At 44.5% G+C, this 20,929-nt stretch overlaps 1 protein-coding gene across 1 annotated transcript in view; it reads left to right on the forward strand.

The window, feature by feature from the left end:
* NEURL1 (neuralized E3 ubiquitin protein ligase 1) overlaps nucleotides 1-20,929 on the forward strand; it is a 132,548-nt gene that overhangs the window by 82,170 nt on the left and 29,449 nt on the right. The window contains exons 2-3 of the mRNA XM_026050739.1: nucleotides 567-808; nucleotides 5,562-5,883. Coding sequence (XP_025906524.1) covers nucleotides 567-808; nucleotides 5,562-5,883 — 564 coding nt within the window. The remainder of the gene's footprint in view (nucleotides 1-566; nucleotides 809-5,561; nucleotides 5,884-20,929) is intronic.

The following is a 20,929-nucleotide window of genomic DNA, read 5'->3' on the forward strand; positions in this document are numbered from 1 at the left end:
CCCCTAGTTGTGCTTGAGTACAAGTTAGCAGTGCGTATCTTTAAGCTGGCATCTAGTGAGGGAGGATATGGAGCATCTAAAGGCAAAAAGAGACAAGCAGGGGCAGAGCTGCTGCCACAACCAGGAGCAGGGGGAATGGAGCAATGTGCCTGTGGGTCTGGTGCTGCAGCCTTCCAGAAATGGGAGATTTCACATAAATGTGAGAGCTTTGATATGTCATCTCCCTATGTGCTGCGGGCTGTTTTTCGGAACTGAATGCTGGTTTCTGCCTTGCTGTGTGGTCTCAGGGTGGCTGCGATTTCAGGTGCTGAGCTGTGTTCCCCGTGACGTGCTCCATACTGTCAGCCTGTCCAGATAGGTGCCTTCTGTGTCGTGATAGGAGTCTTCTGTGTCTAGAGCTTAAGATGCTCTAGAAACGTTTAGTGATTTGCACAGTAAAGATTTGCAAACTTTTATTTCACTCTGAAGTAGCCCTATTTTTTTTTCCACTTTTCACTTCCAAGTTCTTTTCACTTACTCTTCGCAGCAGATTTTAAATCCTTTTCTTTTTCCCATTCTGCTTTCAGATTCCATAGGTGGCTCGTTTCCAGCTTCCTCTCACCGATGCCACCACAAGCAGAAGCACTGTCTCCCCATCCCGCAGTGTGCAGCTCTGTCCATCAGCCCTCTGCTTTTCCATCCCCACACAAAGGGATCCCAGATCATCATGGACACGACGCAGAAGGCGGTGAAGCGCCAGGCCAGCTTCTGCAATGCCATTACCTTCAGCAACAGGCCCATCGTTATCTATGAACAAGTCAGGCTTAAGGTGAGTAAATGTTATTTTCCCCTGTTGAATTGATAGCTGTTGTGAATGAATGTTGAGGTGTGGTGGGCTTTGCTGTTTGCACCACATCTTTCTCCYTTGCAAAGTATAATAGCTGGATCTTAAAGATCTGCAGTCTTTGGTGCTTCTGCTTTCATCATCATAGTTCTTGGAGCCATCAGTACAAATCCATTTAGAAACTGAGAAGAATTGAGTGAACTGTACTTCAGAAAAGCTTACCTAGGTATTAGAGAAGGAACAGTAGGGTAAGCTGAAGTTGGAAAGCACAATGAAAAGAGCTGTGCTGGTCCTGTACCTGAGAGGCAGCAGCCTCAGCTATCACTCTCCACGYGTCCTCTAGACTTTGCATACATCATGCAAAGGAGTTTTCGTGCTCTGGGTTGGCTGAAGGAGCATTTAAACAAGACAGCAGTGAGGGCTGGACTCATGGAGCTCGAGTCAGCCTCTCCACAGCATATGGATAAGCAGGTGAAAATGACCTGAAGGTGAAGGCCAGCACTTTGTGAGCTTGGCACAGAAGATAAAAGGCTGAAAGGAGCAGTTAGCAGGGACACAGTTGCCTTCGAAGAAAAGGATCCTTTAGGCAGTTGCTGACTGCTTTGTKGAATCAGTCTGCTGATTGCGTTTCGGTCAAAGGAAAGAACATTGCAGGCATYGTGTTTTTCTTCCCGACCTCAAGTGGTTTTGTGTCCTTTGTGTCTGTGTTGCAACGAAGAGGATGGAGGTGATGCCCCTTTACTCTTCAGTCCAGGGGCAGTTCAACCTCTCTGAAAGCAGGATGTACATTTGGAGGTGTTTGCTGGGAGCTGCCTCCAGGTGAAGAAGTTCATCAGTCTCCTTGGGAACTGGCCACATTTTAGGCTGTCAGTGCATTAAAGGAACTTAGAGCTCTTTGCATTTCACCCAGAGATTTTCTAATCTTTGCCCCCCAGTATTTCAGGACTGCAAAAAATCACACTAAGCTGATCTCATTCTTTTCATTGGCACAACATGAGTGTTCTTCTTTAGCAGTCTTTGTGGTATGCACTAAAGATCTGCCTACAAATTCTTCACTTTGCACAAGAGTTTTCCAAGAGATTTATCCACATGTAGCATCTGAATGATCTTCCTGTTGACCATCACTCAAGACTCCAGAGCACAAGGAGCTGTGGCAGGGTTTCTTCCTTCTCTGTCTCTTTCATTGTAGCCAGCAATTACAGCAAGAAAGCAGGAAGGTGAGGCCACCAATGACTTTAGTCTCTTGGAGAAGAAAAGAAAAAAAAAAAGTCTGGGAAAGTAGCAGGGAATAGGGAAGACATTAATGAAGGACATGGGGGAGATGGAAAGGAGAACACAGTGTGGAGATGCAGGAAAGTAGAGGTAAGGAAAAGGGCTCCAAAGCGTAGAAGGAAGAATACAGACTGAAAAGGGAAGGAAAGGTGAATTAAAATAAAAWAAAAAGAGAAAGAAAAAAAAAGTGAACTGAAGCAAAGGATGGGGCATTAATTGTCCACTCAAATTTATTTACTACYGACCCTCTTACTCAGCATGTCTCACCTCTGAAAATGTTTGTGGCTTGTCTCAACCTCTTCATATCAGCTCCTTCCTCTCTGTTCCTCTGCTGGTGGTACAAGCCTGAGCACTTATTCCAGCAGCCTGAATGTATCTTCGTTTGGAAATGCGTTGAAAATTAGTGCAGGTGATTTCAGGATCAGACCCATAGATGGAAAAATGCTCCTGCAGGTTGAGTTAAATTGCCTGTAGAATTCTTCCTATCACTATCCAGGCTAGGAAACCAACAGGACTCACATGGTCTAATGGGATTTTTTCCATGTTGGCCAGCAGTTTGGACAAGCAACTGTGGAAAATTGATTTGAGAGGTGATGAAAGCAGCGTTTTGTTTTTGAAAATGCCATCAAAGGTTTGCGTGGGTTTAGCGTTGTAGACGAAGGTTCTGGGTTATTTCTTCCTCATGCTGAAACAATGCARCCATCTCAGGAAAATTCACACTTGTTTATCACTGTATATTTTAGGATTTTAGCTTGCATAACATATGTGAGGAATATGCATGCAGATCTTTCATCTGTGCACCAGGGATTTACACGCAGAGCTTCTGCTGAATCTGAGGGGGAGGTCTCAAGTGAATAATCAACAGGCCTTAGCAGAACCTGTGCTCTGGGGATGGATGGAAAAGCTTTTGCTTTTCTGCCGAGTCCTTCCTCCAAATGCTTTGTTGTTATTTGTGCCTGTAAAAAAAAATGGCATGTTAAACCTTTTGTGTTTTTCACCGTGTAAAGACTAACCATGAGCCCAATCATCCAGGTTCTATAAGGTCTAAACTCCTTTTGAAAACCAGAGGGAAGAAATCATGAGATTTCATTCAGTTTATTATTTGTTGCATTTGGGAGGTTGCTCTGACATTTCTTTGTTGCTTTGGGAATCGCATCTAGCAGCCAGAGCTTTTCTTTCATTGCCTCGGAGGTATTGGTAGCAGGGTGGTTTCTTCCATGGGTCTGGGGACACAGTTAGGAGCGGGATGGGAGTTTGTCAAAGGTAACACAAGGCTGTAGAGAGCCTGAATCTGTGTAACCAGCCATGGTTTGCCAGTTGGGATGAGGATGCATCTATTCCTCCCCTTCTGGTACCCAGTGGACCTCCCAAGCTTTTCTCCCAGCAGTGGTTGCTGAATAGAGAATTTGGCCCGTCATTACCCATTGCCTTTTTTAGCAAAGCTGTGTGTCCTTTGTCCAGCTGTGTCTAATTCTTGGCAGGCATCACATGCAATTTTAATTTGGATATTAGTTTGCCTGTGGTCAGACTGTGTTGAGAACTGTTTGTTTATAGGTGCTGATTAATACATGGAACATGTGCAGCCTAGATTGCCATATGAATATTTACTTCATGCAGGCTGTGATTGCTGTAAAGTATTGGCAAGAGGCTGTGAAAGAGTAACTTCTACGAATAACAATGAGGCTATATTAATCTCAGTCCCAAGAGCTTTTAGGATTTGCAGTATATTTGCTACAATAAATAATCCAGGCTTCTTCTAGGAGTCCATGTTTATACCCCATTTTGGCACGTGCACACCCCATTTAGCCCCCTCCTACTGGGGGAAGGTGCATGATCCCATCCTATCCTGTCCAGAGATGAGATGCATCAAATTTGCGTCAGTCCTCTCAGTGCCACCCCAGGGTCCATCCCGCACRCTGGAGCTTCTCAGGATTCCTGGGATTGAGGTCAATTCAAAAATGTTACATATTGATTGAAGTAAAACGTTTAGATTTTTCACTAGGGTGAATAAGGATAAAGAACAACACTTGTTTAACTGCAGAACTGTCTATCTGTTGATAGTGGGTTTCTTCTTTTTGAAGTGTGTTCTCTGATACTTTAATTCTAAAGCTGAAACCTTGAGGTTTTAAACAATGTCTTTGTTGTGAGACTGTTATGCCCACAAGGGCATGTGTTCTGGATTTGCCTTGTAGAGGAACATATGAAAAACTAATGCAATATTTATAAATATTACTAGAAGAAAAATCAGAACTCCAAAGAATCATGTCTTGAACAATCCCTTGTAGAAGACCTTATGCTTCCAGCCTCCAGGCTGGGACATGAGGAGCTGCAAGCAGCCTTTTGTAGAGAAAGTCCATTCCTGCAGTTCCTCTCTGGTCATGTTTGGAAAACACCTCATTCTCCTGTAGATGGATCCTCTTCTAAGATAACTGTACCTTTGAGTTTTTCCGCACCTGGAGAGCTTTCCAAGTGTATGAAGCTGCCATCTAGCACCCTCAGAAGTACCCAAAGAAGTCATTTGCCTGAAAAACTGTGCTACGAGCAATTACAACTGAAAGAACAGACTTCTGTGCAGCCCTCCTTACTGTGACCTGAGGCCAACAGCTGTGGATGACAGATCTGACAACGCTGTGCTTGTGCTGTGGCCCAAGGTCTGCTGTTCACTTTGGGGCTGGACTTCTGACAAAGTCCAGCTTTCCACCCTGGGTACCGAGCACACTCTGCTCTGTCCCTCTTGTAAGGGTTGTTCTCCCTCTCAAGGCTTCAGAGCCTTGAGATGTTTCTGTATTTGTGTATTTAATATTGTTTATTTAAATACCTTAACTGTCTATTAATTAAATATTAATTTAATGTTATGTATTTAAATGCCTAAAATGGTGTTTTTCCTCATGCAAGTTCTCTATGGCAAAGCTGTGATTTCTTCCAATCTGACAAGCTCAACAGGGCCAAGATTGCCTTTTACAGGGCTGGGAAACCTTGAAAACTCTTCGGTGGTGACTGTGATTCCAAGCCAGTGCTTTGCCCTCAGGCCATGGGGAACTCTGCTGTTCCATGTACCATGGTGGGCTGGTTTGTGCTGCTGCAGGTGCTCTCTCAGCTGAGATATAAGCTCTTGTGGCCMTTTCTTGCCACATTTTGTAAGAGGACAGTTCTAAGGCCAAAAGGAATTACTCTAGAAATAGAAGTGAGTCATAATGCAGCTGTAATTACATTTCATTTCTCCCCATAGATTTTTTTTTTAAGTGTGCAGCATTGCTACTTGTGTTTAAAATAGCTGCACCAGTATTTTGGTGAGGGGATAAATGTGGATTGGTTAAAATGTTTCTTSAATCTAGTGGACTTGTCCTGTGGGAACTGAGCACTCGGAGCGCTGCGGTGGCCGTCAGTGCTCAACGGCGTGGAGCCTGCAATGTGTGAATTCACATTTGAGAGCCAAATGCTGTTATTGCCRCTGTTTTCTTTGCAGATCACTAAAAAGCAGTGTTGCTGGAGTGGGGCTCTCCGACTTGGGTTTACTTCCAAGGATCCGTCCAGGATTAATCCTGACACCCTGCCGAAGTACGCGTGCCCCGACTTGGTCTCCCAAAGCGGTTTCTGGGCCAAGGCTCTGCCAGAAGAGTTTGCAAACGAAGGAAACATCATCGCCTTCTGGGTGGACAAGAAGGGACGGGTTTTCTATCGGGTGAACGACTCTGCGGCGATGCTCTTCTTCAGCGGCGTGAGGACYGCAGAACCCCTCTGGGCTTTGATTGATGTCTATGGACTCACCCGTGGCGTGCAGCTCTTAGGTGAGTGAATTCAGKGGAACAGCCACGTGAGGTGGGCATCGTTCCCAAGTCTAAAGCTGCTGGAATGGTGCTGTCCTGTCCCCTGTGATGGACCAGCCCGATGTGGTCCWTCCCGTTCGCTGAGCGGAGTCTGGGATGGTGGAAGGGAAAGGAATGTTATTCCTTCTCAGAGCGTCTCACAATCTGAGCCGAGATTAGCTGGTTTCCAGAGTTTAGCACTTAAATGTCACGCAAGTGGGAGGGTGGGAAGCAACCGCTGTGCAATATCACTGGAAACCATCTGTAAATAAATAGATTTCTGCTGAGAGATCAAGTGCTAACCACACTGCATGGGAGCATAATTTGGAGTGTTGAATGTACATTGAAACTTGCTTTTTGTCTTATCTGCTGCTTTTCCCAAACCAAATTGGGGAATGTATTCTAATTTTATGGATAATTCCTTCCTAGATGGCACTATTATGATTTTCTGGCTGGGTCAATGGGCAGATTTATAACATGGATCTATTCCAAATTACTTGGGAGAAGCTGCTGCTGGTTTTCTCAGAATGTTGCTTGCACAGGGCGGGACTTTTGCAGAGAAGTTTGATTCATCCTCTGGATACTGAAGTTTGGAAATTCCCTTGGGGTTCTAGTATGAGGAATGCTGCATCTTCTGCCATCATCACTTGGAACTAAAGTAGCCTTGCACTCCTGAGAGGTCAGTCTGACTCCACATGTGCACTGTCAAGGTTTGGGGTATCTGAGCTTATAGATCTTATACTGAATGAAAAAGCCCTGTTTGCTGTATTAAAAAATGTGGTGGCAGAAGTGCCCRTAGCAACCTGCCCAGCAGTGAAGAAGGATGTTGGTTCAGGAGGTAGGGAAATGGCACTGACCTCACTGCAAAAAAAAATGGCTCAGGATTGCACAACAAAAAAGAAGGAATTAAAGGACTTCTCGGCAGCTTTTTGCCTTTTTTTAGTAGCAGAAAGATTTATCTTTTGTTGTGAATCGACTTGAGTCAGAGCCACTAGGCAACTGTTTCCAGACCAAGAAGGTGATACTTGAACTGAGATCTGGAGTTGGTGATGTGTCGTGTTCAGGACTCGGCTCGGAAGAGCTTACAAATGACTCAAACGCCTCCAGACTCTTGCGAGATTTGGCACCCCTTGATTCCAAAGTGTGATTAACGAGGGCCCGTAACTCCGGATTATGTGTTTCCCAGCAAAACACTCAAGGAATAATTTCTTATCCCTCACGTGCTCCTGCGTTGTCCCACCATCTCCCACATCCCTTTCCACAGGGAGAATGTGACTGTGTCCAGCCACAGATTGGCCTCAAATTTAGCAGGTTCCAGATTCCATTTGCAGCTCTGATTGGTATAAACTCTCTCAATGAAGCAGGCAGCTTCTGAGTTTACACAGTTGGCGTGGAGCTTGGCTACGTATTTATAGCACGTTCCAACAGCCTTCAGCAGGTTTTAATCCTAGCAACTGTGCCGAAACATCTTCAGCTTGAGCCCTCCGTGTCTCCATTCATTGTTACACAGCACTAAAATCCGAGCATTGAAAGCGTCAACCGTGCTGCCTCTGGATCATATGGCCATACCCACTGCAAAGCTCTGCGTGCCCATTTTAGTAGAGCAGACCACACATATAGTACAGGACATCTTGCCAAAAACACCAGGGACTTGACAAATGAATTTCAKAGCTTAGCTGCAAGCATATGGTCAGATTCAGCCTGGTGCGGCGCGCGGGGCGTCTGGTGGAGGGGATGCTGGCGGGTGTGTTCAACAAGAGCCTGGCGTTTTGTACGCCAATTATCTCTTTTTTTAATTCTCCTCCTAATGAGGCTGCTTGTTCTTGAGCTTTGTTATTTTGCRAGGGGTTAATGTTGAGGCACCAAGGAGTTATAATCTCATCCTGCACCTCTGCGCTGCCTGTTTTTTTAGATTTATTTTTATTTGATTTTGTGTGTGCTTCACCCAAGGGTCTGAGCTTCCCCACCMAAATTAGGGACCCTATAAAGTAAGGTAATTACAGAGATCAATGAGAGTCTCTTCCCCAAATCTGGAAGAGGCCAAGTGACCATGGGAATTTTACAGGAGCATCAGCCTTTTTGGGGACACCATGAGCCCTGGCCATGTGGCCCCTGCCACCCTGCTCTCCATGCCYATCAGCACCGCAGCTCTTGTGCCTGCAGGTAAAAGCAAACAAGCTGTTTATAAAACCTGAACTTTTCATTTCCTTGGGCTTGCAGCTTTACTCATAGCATCAGTCCTACTGGTAATTACCCATGTGTAATTACTGCCGTGGATACAYAGGTGTTCACATAACTATTGCAGGGCTGCTTGCATGTGAATGCCCTTGCTATATGGTCAGAAGAAGACTATTTTAAGCATTTTTTTAAGCTCTTTGCCTCTACCCGCACTATATACATGAAAAGACTCAAATTTGCACCGTGAGCTTGTGCCCAGGCCATGCATCCTCAGCTGGTTTCCTGCTGAGATCTAAAGGCTCCGTGTAGGCAAGGTGGTTGCATGGATGTTCAGTGATTTAGGGCATGAGTTTCAGTATAGATGCAGGCTTAAGTGACCTGTAAACATACCCTTATACAGTGACTCTGCTGCTGACACCCTCAGCTGGGAGGCAGAAAGGTTTACAGCTCCGCTTCCCTTTTTGGGCAGCAAGTTTTGCCCAAGTGCACTTCTACATTCCAGCGTGACATGGGGTAATTTAAAGTAATATTTACTACAAATGTGACTTAGCCTTATGTTATCACTTCAACAAACACACATGCTCATTCACACTTCAGAAGGAGTCCGAGAAAAACAGAATATAAGCAGTTTGCTGCCTCCCTGCTATGATAAAGCATTAAAAAAAAAAAAGAGAAAAAAAGGAGGAAAAAAAAGAGAAAAAAAAAAGAGGAAAGAAAAAGAAAAAAGAGAGAGGAGCAGTTGTTTAACTACCAGAACCTTCCAACCCTTGCAGTAAGAATGGCCATTGCAATAAGGATGGCAGCTCAAGGGAACCAAATGGGGGTATCTCACATGAAGTGGCTTGTGCCAAGCCCTGGGCTGATAAGAAATGATGACGTGGTCTCTCTGTGGCTTCCCTGCAGGACAGCAAGGCTGGCAGTTTCTGTTAGGGATGTGTAAGGCAGAGAGGAATGCATGTTTTCAGCATATTCCGGCATGTTTTGGGGTGGAATTCCAGGTTTTCCCACTATACGGCAGCATGTTGAAAATAGTGCTCTTTATTGTAGTAAATAGTAGTAAATATTGTATCACCGAATCACAGAACAGTTGGTGTTCAGAGGTCAGAAGGTGATCATCTGGTGATCATCTGATCCAAGTGTCTGGAATGTTTTCTTCCAAACTAGAGCAGATGCCTTCCAAAAAATACGAAAAAAAACGGGGCTGCAAAAAATCTGATTTCAGCATAAACTTCACTTGCTCTGTTTCACTTAGTGARCAACTCATTGGCTTTCCTCTTAGTCCCATTTGTTACTAGTATGGTCAAAATCCAAACACTTTTGTTCTTAATTATTTTATTTATGCTTTCCTGCCATTTATTTTTCTTGCACCAGTATGACAGAGTAGTCTTGGTAGTTTTACTAGTAAAAAAAATGGAAAACCAGTATAAATCACCTGTTGAAAGCAAAGCTTTGCCAACTGTTTGTAATATAAAATATGTGAAAAACTATTGAGAGCTTGAAAAGTGGAAAAAATTTAAATGCACTGTGTTAAAATTTGCAGATGAAGAAACTGTGTAAATATACATCAAGCATAAGTGTATATACAGATTTGACTAGAATTAACTAGAAGTGCTACATTGCGTTTGGTATTTGGGGAATCTTCTTTCTGCAGYGCCTCTTTGTAGGTTTTTGTTGCCTCATGTTTGCAAACAGTCAAAATATGAACTGATCGTGGAGGGAGATTTATCCTTCTCGAGACTCAAGCTAGTGTAAATTTGACATGGAGATTGCACTTTTTGAAAGGAAGAAAGGAAATGTTTTTCTTTCTTTACCTATGCCAGTTCTTGAGTGAATTGAATTTCTGACTCTAGGGTAACTTAAAGAAGCCTCAGATGAGGTGAGTTTTGGGGCAGATTTCAGATGAGAGTGGTGTAAGGCTCAAAAATGTAACTTATTATGTGCAACTGCAGTTTTACCACATGGCTACTGCWACTCTAATTTTCAAGTGCAGAACCTTCTTTTTCCACTGCCCACGAGGAATTCAGTTCCATTGCTGCTCTGAGGGTGCTTCGTGCTAAGCAAAGTTGGATGCTCAAGCATGACTGCTGTGCACTTTTATAGTATACTGTGGAAAAGTGGAAGCTATAAACTATTTGCCCTCCCTTGAAAGTTGGTGACCATCTGATGGAAAAGAGCAATATGTGTTTAAACAGAGTTCTCCTTAATGAAGGGAAGATATATGCCACCTGCAAGCAGTCAGTTGTCCGTTTTTCCACATCTCCTGAGGGGAGAGAGAATTAACATTGCCCATAAAATTTTATTGTCCGTAGCTGTTGTCTCTGTGCCAGCCGCAGGAATCTCTCTAACATAAGTAAAAATAKGAAAACAGTTGAATAAATAACTCATCTGTTGCTGCTTTAATCCATCCTTGCTTTGCCTTAGCACATAGGCGGGACATTTTTCCAGATGTGAGAGGTACCCAGGAGTTAGTCTGCAGCCCAAAGGCAGCTCCTTGGGCCTGAAAGTTTGTCTATCCCTCAGGATCCATCTGTCTTGGTGATGGTGGTGGAGATGGCTGGAGATGACCCTTTGAAGCAAGTCAGGGCTGTCCCCTCCTGCGGCAGATGTGGAATCGGTGCGAACAGCCAGGTGCCAAGTGCAAGAAGGTCTACAGGGATCTTCAGGGGGTCTCCATGAGGTGCTGAGTTCCCCATCTGCTCGTTAGGTGGATTTTTACCCTGGTTGCTCTCAGTAAATATCTCACCTGTGCTGGCTACCTTTGGCGCAGCATCCAAGGTGAATCCCCAGCAGCGTCAGGAGATCCCACAAGCAAATCTGAGTAGAAATAAACTCAGCAGTGATTAATCTGGCTCTTGCTGTCTAGACTGACAAATGAAGACTTTAACGACCCGAGATGATCAGTGGAAAAATAATGATGTTGATAGGTACTGTGTGCACATACATGTGGATGCTGTAGTTGAGACACAGACAATGCAAAGATGAGCCCTGTATTTAAATGAAAAAGGCAGTTTTACATTAAATATCTGTTCTGCTATTGGTTTAGTGGTTGCTTTGAAGAAGGAGCTGCTTAGCACAAAATGTTTACCTTGCTTTTGCTAAGAGTTACTATTTTTAGCTAAAGCAAGGAGCTTTTAGGCTGGAAACAGTGATTCCAATTCAAAGGTGCTATGCTTTGACCTAATTTTACTTCTTCTAAAGGCAAAAGCTACTAGAATAATTGGATATGTACTGAATTAATTAAACAACCGTAGTTAACAGAAGTTTCTGGTATAGGCAGGGCCTTAGAGAATAAGAATAGACACTGCTAAGGGAGCAATATGTTCTTTTGAGGAAAGATTGTGATGTGCTCTAACTAAGAGCGTTTAGTATTTTGATTAGAACTATTAGATTTTTGTGATTATTAGGATGTCTGTGTTGTTCTTCAAAAGATATATTCTCCTAACTGATCCTTTTGTAGCATAGAGTTGTGTTTTCCTTATTTTATCTAATGGTTTCGTGTTATAATTCTGTAAGTCTTCAGAAGCAAACAAATGGAGATAATAGAACAGGCAGTTAAACTTTGCAGCCTTTCTTAACTTCCTCMAAAATATTCAGTGAAATCATTTAAACTCTACAAAAATGTCATAATGCTGAAAGTTAACAGCCCTTTTTTTCATAAACATAGCTTAACAAAGAGTAATTTACCCCAGTGCAAGACAGTTGAACTGGAGGTGAATTTGGGGGGCAAAAAGATGATCTGGTAGAAAAATGAGTGTTTAYTGCTCTAATCTTGCAATTCCAGCTGTTGCAGCTGAGAGAGGCATGTTCTCCTAAGCCTATGTGATAGATGACAGCTGAACATCACTCATATGGTAAAACTAAACATAGGCTCTGTACGGTATGTCTCTGCTGGCGTGAGATAGCACTTTGTCATTTCAGCATCTAATTGGTATCACGGCAGCTGAATATGCAGTTTGCCATATAGAGGACATGATCTTGTTATCCCTGTAGGCCTCTGGGCTGCTAAAAAAGTTAGACGACAACAAAATCTAAATTGATTTTACCGTCCATATCAGCAACAGAGCTAAAATGGGATTGCTTTGGACTCCAGGGTCTCCGTTTGTTTTTACTAGCTTTATAAGCAGAACTGCTCCATCTAGAAATCTTTATATCCAGCTTTGCTCTATTTTCACTTATATCAGCCTAAACTTGYAACAACCTGTGGAGGTTCTTTGGTTTTGCACTGTGAGCTGAACCTTGTCCCTGTTTTTTGCTCCTTCATTACATCTCTGGTGAAACCCTGAGCACCAGAAGCTCCTGCAGGCTTTGCTGGGCCCGTCCCAATGAGAATAAAACAGTTCTGACTGAGAGGATCTGTGCTGACCCAAGCTGGGCTTTCATGGACAGCAACAGTTCCTGTGTTCACCAGCTGTGTGTGACTCTTAYGAGGTGCAGGGTGTGCAGTTCAAACGACTGGGTCTCTGTGCAGACAACTCTGTGCAGTTTCAGGGTTGTCTGAATAGAAAGCATATTGAGTCTAGTGATCTCATAAGAGGAATTTCCAGTGGTGCTTCAAGGGCACTCAAATGCCAGGGCATCACTGGCACTCTGGATGTGGGTTGGAGGAGCTGGGAGCACGTGTGGAGAAGGGATCTCTGCTTGCCATTTGCCTGGGCTCCTCCCCAGGAATCCACTTTGCTGGCTGAAGAGCCCGGGGGCAGGTGGGTCTTGGGTCCCACAACACACCGCTCTCCTCCTGGCCTCAGGTTGCTGCAGCCTTTTACAGCTTTAGCCTCACGAGACCATCTTGGGGCCATCCTGCTCCGGAAGTTTTGCCATGAACTTTACTAAGTTGTAGACCATGTACCCGAAGAATCCCCAAGCTGGCCTCCAGATACACTGTAAGGTGTTTTCCTCCTTCCAGATATATTTCAAGTCCATTAGCTGCTTTAGCTGTGTCATTCCTTCCAAATTGATGTTCTTTTGGTGGGTATGGATGCATACGTTGCCTGGCATATCACTAGAGGACAGATGTGATGCTGCACTGAAGGTCTGCTGAATCCAATGCTCTGTCTCAGACAACARCCAATACCTCCAGGTCTCGCTTGGAAGAAGTTTCTGCAAGTGCAAATGTTATTTCATTTTGGTTATGTTTAGCTGTTCATGTTTAGCTTGGAGATTTCTGTTCTCCAAGATACTGCATCAGATATTGACTACTGGAAATAGGGATAAAAGACTGATAGATCAGATTGCTGACCACAGATGCAGATCTTGTGCCACTGACTAAGATGAAAATTTCTGGTGATGCACCTGATTACCACTGTAACCCTTCTTCTAAAATTAATTCTCATCAGGGAGGGGAAAAAAATCCTTAATTGTTCTATCTTTCTTTAAGAGGATAAAGGCCATTCCAGGAAAAAAGTCTTTYGAATCCACTAATCCTATTCCCATGTCAGTACCGTGCCAATAAGCACTGTGTCACTTTTATGGAAAGAACAGATGCCTTTAAAAACTTTAATGCAGAACATCCCCCTTACTGTGCAGCCCTGGAGTGGGGAGGACTGCAGCACTGCGGAGCTGAGTAGATGGACACTTGAACCAAGGAGACCGATGGCAATTTGATCAAAATATTTCAACAGGCAATTACATTTCTTCATCCTCCTCTGCAGTGCTGTTTTCCCTGTGGTTTTTGTTTGTCCTGTTCAGTGTGTGGAAGCAGCATCAGCCTCTTGAGCCTTTCACAGGCACCTTGGTGGGATCTCCAGATCTTGACTCTCATGCTGCTCAGGCAGATGCAAGGAAATGGGCCCCAAATTGAAGGTCAGTGCAGGAAAAAAATGAACAGAAAAATGAACTGATGGAGATTTTCAGTGCAGAGCTGCAGGGACTGGCAATTTCAGCTCGACCTAATTATCCCACTCAAGTATATAAATAGTTTGGTCATAGACCATGCTTAATATTATGACTATTCATATTATAATGTTTAGTTCTTCAGTTCTAGATGTGAGACTGAAAAGACCAATGCTCTATAAAAAAATAAATAAGTTTCAAAGAGCCTACAGTCTAAATAACTTCTAATGGTAGGGCAAAAGCAGTCTATTTTGGTAAGCGAATGGATGAAAGCTGATGTAAGAGGAATTCAAAAGACTGTTCAGGCTTCAGGAACAGAATGCATCAAGATAGTTAAACACTTACCAACTTGAGATGCATATGGATGCTGTGTGCCAGAAACCAGGTGTATGCTTGAGTAAATCTGCTAATTCAYATTCCTGAAGAGAAAAACGTGCTCGAGTTCCCTGCTCAGCTCCTCTCTGTCTGCTAGTTCCTGGGTTCTGTGCAGAGTTTGCTAACTGCAAACCTGGGCTCTGTGGTTAATCAGTAATAGCTGGTTAGGTAGGGGTTGGGCTCTAGGCTTAATGGTTCTTCTGGCCTGAGAAACAAGGCTGTTTTAGTAATGGCTTTGGAGGAGACCGAAGTCAGGTAGCTCAGGGTGGCASGGGTCACCCTGGACGCCTGCCGTGTCCCTTCCCGGGCCGCCAGCTCTCTTCTCAGGTCAAGCACATACCGCAGACACCATCCCGAGCAAAGGGATTGTGAATATTCAGGAGAACAGCACTCCATGGGGAAAGACCTAATGAGATGTGTTTCTTGCATCCCAGATTAGATCCATGCCTTGATAGCACCTTTTTCTCTTTGAGCAAAAGTGTTTTCTGTGATATAGTGAATTTCTTGTAGAAGTTTTCTGTCAGCACCACTGCCGGAGCTGTCAAAGGGATGCTTTGGTTGCGGATGATCGGGGTCTCTGAGGATAGAGCAGACACTCTTTTATTTGTCAATAGTTTGCAGTGGTGGGTTCACACTTCTCAATCCATGTCTGCACAATTAGCTGCCACGTAGCTCCCGTCTCTTTTGAGCCCAGTCTTCTACTTAGTTGCATTTYGAGCCTGCTTGGTAGAAAAAACTAAAAAAGGCAATCAAAAATAAAAATCTCTTTAAAATGTGATTTGAGTGTAGCATGTTCCAGCAAAGAGTTTATATTTGACTATTTGACAGACTAGAAAATTAATGTAAATTAATTGTAAGTATATRTTTTAAAAGTACTAGTTATGCCTCCTGCAATCACTTTTATGGCCAAGCGTTTAGCCCTCCAATGGCCTCATTTTGGTTCAGCTCTGTCCAAAGTGAATCCGCCTGATATTTGATCCGCTTTGCAAGTTTTGCTGGCAACGGTAAAAAAAYGCCGTAGCTCCCTGTGGGATGGACACGCGGGTAGGTGACCGCCGGGGAGGTGCTGCTGCTTTGCTGTTGAAGAGCTTCTGGCAGCCTCTGCTGCTTCTCTGCTGCTCTTGGCCGGCCCGGGTGACCCTTCCTGCAGCAGGAGCAGGGGCTGGAGGTTTCCAGCCACGGGGAACCCGGGAGCCCGAGTCCTTCCCGTCCTTAGCTGAAGGGTGAACGCTGCGTTGCTGATGACAGCAGCTTCTCAGACCGCTGCAGGTAAGTGCAGAGATAACCTCAGCACCACGACTGGGAGCTTTTATTGCTGATTCTTCTGGCCTGGATGTTTTCTGGTGCTTTTTCGTGGTTACCATTTGTTTCTTGTTTCTCCCCAAGTCCTAGGTGCTTATGATTGCTCTCAGGGTGTTCCTTTTGGTGACTGTTTGACCAAGCAATCATTTTAGGATATGTTTAGTTGTTTTTAATCTTTCTTTACTGTCAGTCTCTCCAGCCCAATAATCATGTATTTTTTTTCTTTACAACAGCCTCCGTATCCTGCTGTCATTCTAAAACACTCCTGTGATATTAAATCTTTTCCAGTTATATGATGAGAATTAATTCATTTTGACACAGCCATGAAAATCTGATTCAGTTCCTTTTTTTGGTATCTCAGTCACAGTCCTTGATCACAAATCAGCATGAATCAGAATTTCCCAGGTTGTTATTTTCTCAGAAAGGCTGATTGCAACCCTGTCTCCGTATTTAATATCCCTTTTCTGACTCTGATGAAGCTAAACAGTTGAGCCTGCTGCGTTTTTGCTCTGAGACCTGTCCATGCTTCTGTCTTCTGGTGTTACAAGTGAAAAAAGGGGTTTTTATATCTCGGGCCAGTTTTAGTGTTGCTCTTTCTCATTATCAGATAGCTGAGGCCACACTCCRTAGCATGAAGGTGCCTACAAAAGCTATCAGGATTTTATTTCTTTGGAGACTAAGAAATCTTGTTACAGGTGAGGAAGGAACATGGTGCCTTTATCAGCTTGTGCCAGGGCATGAGAATTTAGTAATGACAGATTTTCAAGCTGGCTGCACTGTGCTGAGATCATCGGCCAAAATGTGCTGCTTTGAAACACTTTCAAATAGATTTTGAATCCTTTGAGGTCCTGCTGTTTAAATGAGTAGCTTAGCTAGGGTTGCTAAAAGCAGACCAGAATAAGAAATATGTGGGAAATACTCTGCTTGGTGCCTTAACAATTTATTTATTCTCTCCAGTAAGTGTTTGTCTCTCAAAGACTGTATCTGGAGGCCAGAACCATGTCAGCTGCCCACTGAAAGGTTGGGAAGGAACCTGGGGTGACTTCAGTCTGTTGCTTCTGTGTTGAGCTGCTCTGTGGTCAGTCAGTGTTTGAAAGTTAATTTTAGTGCCCAGAGAGGGGAGGCAGAGGACAAGACAGCTCCTGATTCAGCCCCTGATTCAAGCCCAAGTTTCTTGCCTGCTTTCTGTGAGACAGGGACATTGCTTCCCTCCGTCACAGGGACTGTGGGCATCATCTCCTCTGGGGATCCATCACGTAAGCCAAGCTACCCAAACAGCCAAAGCACCTTACATTTGTCTGATGTATGTGCCTTTAGAGCATGGGTATCTATGGCARAAGCTTGACTTATCATTTCAAGATTTAATTTATAGCATGCTGTCCCGTGTCAAAGGCTCTACTGTGGTGCTTCTGTCCTTCTAGATATAAAAGTTATTAAATTCAGGTAAATAAGCTCAATTTCCCTCAAAACTTCCAAAGCAATTCTCAGCATTATTGATGAGGATAATTGGGATGAGAGGCTCATGCGCTGGGCAGAATGGGTGGCCTTTGCGAGGCTCATCTATTATTAATCATCCATGTAATTTCCCTTAAGTGACGAGGCACGATTGCTTTTTTTAGACCCAATTACATCTTCATGCTGTGAGAGAGACGCAAACCTCTAGCTCGCATTATTGTGAATTGCCCTGTTGGGAAATGGGAACGCTGTAGGTTGGAGATACTGTTTGGGAGCTTATCCATAGCTCGGAGTTAGATGCTGAATAAGCAAGACAGTAATTCTTCCTTCCCTTTTTTCCTTCCTGCATAAGTGACTTGCTTGTTTTTGCTGAGATTTTGCCTGCTTAAAGGCTGCAGCATGGAACCAACGTGTGGTCACGCTTCACCTTTGGCATCTTGAAAAGGATGGGGAAAGGATCTATCCTTTTCATGTATCACCTTGTGATAGGGATGAAAAGGTTCCTCTGATCGTAGTATCTGCTGTATTTGCTTGTAACATGGACAGGTTCTGGGAGAAGTGAGGCACGGGGGTATCAGCAATACATTAAGATGCTGGAAAGGGAACTTCACAGGTGAAAAAAATGTGATATTCTAATTTTATGTATTCCTGTTGTGCTTCAAATGACTTATAATGAAGAACGAATCAGTAGACTCCTCCTAAAAAAACAAAGTGGTAACATAGCGTAATAAACATAACCTAATTAAACTCAAGGAAGCATAGATCACTTGTAATTCTGAAGCRTTATAAAAATGATTAGATTTCACCGTTGAGCTTGGTGAGCTTGTGAAAATGTGTTATGATCTGTTTTTCAAAAGGTCAGCTCCTCTTAATCAAAGTTGTTGCAGTTAGATGGAGCAGAAAGATCCAGAAGGTAGCGGGGCTGATGTTGCCTTTTGAGGATGTCTCCAGCTGCCATTTTCAGAGCGTGAAAAGTGATGCTTGGTGTTGGCAGAGGAGCTCCTGCAGACCAGAGCTGCAGCAATTGGAAACGTTCTGTTTTGCAATACACCCTTATTCCCCCAAACTCACCATGATGTTGAATTCCATCCACTTAAAACAGAGCTTATGTTTAACAATAATTTAAATCATTATCCTGCCTGTCAGCTTGGAGTTAAGGGGCTACGCAACTGTGACTCTCTGTTTAGAAACTGCCTGGAATAATAACTTTCAGATGTCTCAAATATGCACCACTTATCTATAACATCTAAATACAAATGTCTCCCCACTGAGCGCGCCCGACACTGTTTACCTATCGCGTCCAAGCCATTCCAGCCGGTTTGCCTGGCGCGTCGTGGAAGGCCCTATATCCACGGCTCCTCCGGAGCGGTCGGCATCAGCCTTGCAGCTCCTCCGCACCTTTAGGTGCCTCTGAAGAGAGAAGGGATCTCAGCTCAGGGGGAACACAACTTTAGGCCCCCGATGCATGGGAGAAGAGCTCCACGCCAACACTGTGCTCAGGATGCTCTTGCTGCCGGATCCCCAACCCACTGTGCGACGAGCCGAGGGCTGAAGCCCGTGAGACCGGGCAGGGTTGAGCTGCTGTCGCCGGCCGGGGATCCCCGGGCACTCTGTGGGTGCCCAGAGGTTGGTGGGAGCCGTCAGGTCCCGTTGAGCACCAGACTGGTGGTTGGCTTGCGCCATGTGTTCCCCCACAGCTACGGCTCCGGTGGCAGTGGATGTTCGTGAGCCTCCTGCTGCCAGCCCCACCGTGTCCTCTGGCCCCACTGCATGTGTGAACTGTCTCCGTGATGGATTTTGGTTTTCCTGCCGGGGCCAACAGGCATCGTGTTGAACGTGAGGACTTTGCAGTTGTGGGAGGTGACTTGAGCTACCCAGACGCTCAATTCTCTGTGATGTTTCGGAGCTGAGTCTAAGTACTTCTGTTTCAAGCCTATGACTAATCAGAGTTGGGAGAGGTAGCCAACCCCTCTGCTGCTCTCTGGAATCTCCTGTGGCTTTTGAGGGTCCTCTCCAAACATGGAACATCTCATTCTGTCCTGTGCCCCTTGGGAAGAGAGGAGCTGCTTCCCCAGAGGTGGCACCCAGCAGCTATGGCCTCTACTCTGGCCCTTCACAGCCTCCCCATTTCCTCACTCCTCCCAGGGAGCTCACATGGAGCTTGCCTGCTCGGGGTGTGCTCAGCACCTGTAGCTGGTTTGCATTGCTCTGGTTCAGCCGATGAAGGGGAAGCCAGAAATACTTAATGCATCTGAAATGCATACATTGTTGCATGTACATTGTCTGAAATGTATACATTCCAGGCATTTAAAACTGCTTTTGTGGTGTTTATTTCTTACAGAAAACAGGGAAGTTTGACTGTTAGCAGGAGCCACACTGGGCACTGCATGGCTTTACCAAGCCATGGCTGTGGAGACAAGCTGCCTTCTGCCTCCTGAAAACGAGTTTAGCCTGGCACAAATTTTTCAGTAAAGCTAAACTTAAAATGTGAATAGCTTTAGCTGAGGCCAGAATATGGTTTCTCCTTCTCTCCGTCTCCTTTTTTTTCTTTTTTTTTCTTTTTTTTTTTTTTAATTAAAGGTAGGTGTCTATGTAGGGACATGATTTGGAGAAAGGTGCTTTGTAGTTCATTTTCAGCATGCTTTGCCATCTGATGGCTTCCTGCATGTACTGTGCCTGCCTCTGTGTATATGAATGTACAGCCTAGTTTGCTTGCTTGAAATGTCCRGATTGTGTTTCCCTTCTTCATGCAATATTCATCTGCTCGGAGGTAATAAGACTGTATTTTTTAGCGGCAGCGTTTCTGGACTTAATCACTCACAGAGAAGTTGCTTGGACACCCACTTGCTTGTTTGAGCTGGCCTTCTCACTGCCACCACTGCCTTAGTGCTGCAGTCCAAGGGGGTTGTTCTCCAGGAGAAAGCCTCCTTGCTGAACATATATATAATTTGCTGTGGGACTGGCTTCTCTCATTCCCCCCATCTTTTCATGGTCTCTGGGCTCCACCTTTATGGGTCTTGCCCCACTCTGCCCAAGGGATGGGCATCAGGTGCAGACTCAAAGGCCTTCTCCCAGTCCTGGTTATGCATAGAACCATCTCTTGGCTGACTTTTCCACCATCATATATGCCAGAGAGATTGCAGCAAGTATTAGCAAAGTAGGAAAATTCCCTATATAAGATCTGTTATAGTATGCAGTTCATCCCCTTGCTGTGCACTTCTGCGTGACACTGTTAAAAACTATAAATACCACTTGYACATAATGTCATATTTACCAGATTTTTTGTAATAACGGTTGGCAACTTTGGAGTGAAAGGAGGAAAATAATCTGAGTTGTATCTGAGAGTATCTGAGTTGCCCTCATGATTATTATTTTTTTAAATTATTTTTTCCTGGCTATTTGCTGTCTGGATGGAGAGAARGCTGTGATCCAGGGTACTGCTGTTTCAGCTATCTTCAGGAAGGTATGGCCAGGGACGTGTTGCCTCCTGAGCTGTGACCACGAGGTGACGTGACGGATGGTTTTAGGTGGCACGAGAAGCACTGCTKGCCAAAAGGGTGCCGGGAGAGTAAGCAGCCAGTGTGAACCTGAGTGACCAGGTACATGCAGTCCCCATGGGGAGTGTGGCTCATTTCACTTACTGGTGATGGGAATTGTTTGCTGTGACAAACTCAAGGTACAAAGTTGAACTGAATCGCAGCTCCTCCAAAACACCCGGTCGCAAATCTGCTGTTTTGATTACCTGGGCCCATTTCAAATGCTAGCTCAAGCGTCAAGCCCTCACATTTCCATTTAGCTATTCAAAGCAAACAATTTTAATAGCTACCCAGCTATTCATCAGGATTAGGCGCTGATGGGCTAGTTTGGATAACAYGGAGCTAAGTGCAGA

The sequence above is a fragment of the Nothoprocta perdicaria genome, unplaced genomic scaffold (assembly GCF_003342845.1).
Source record: "Nothoprocta perdicaria isolate Ctin4 unplaced genomic scaffold, notPer1 scaffold_7, whole genome shotgun sequence".
NCBI lineage: Eukaryota > Metazoa > Chordata > Aves > Tinamiformes > Tinamidae > Nothoprocta > Nothoprocta perdicaria.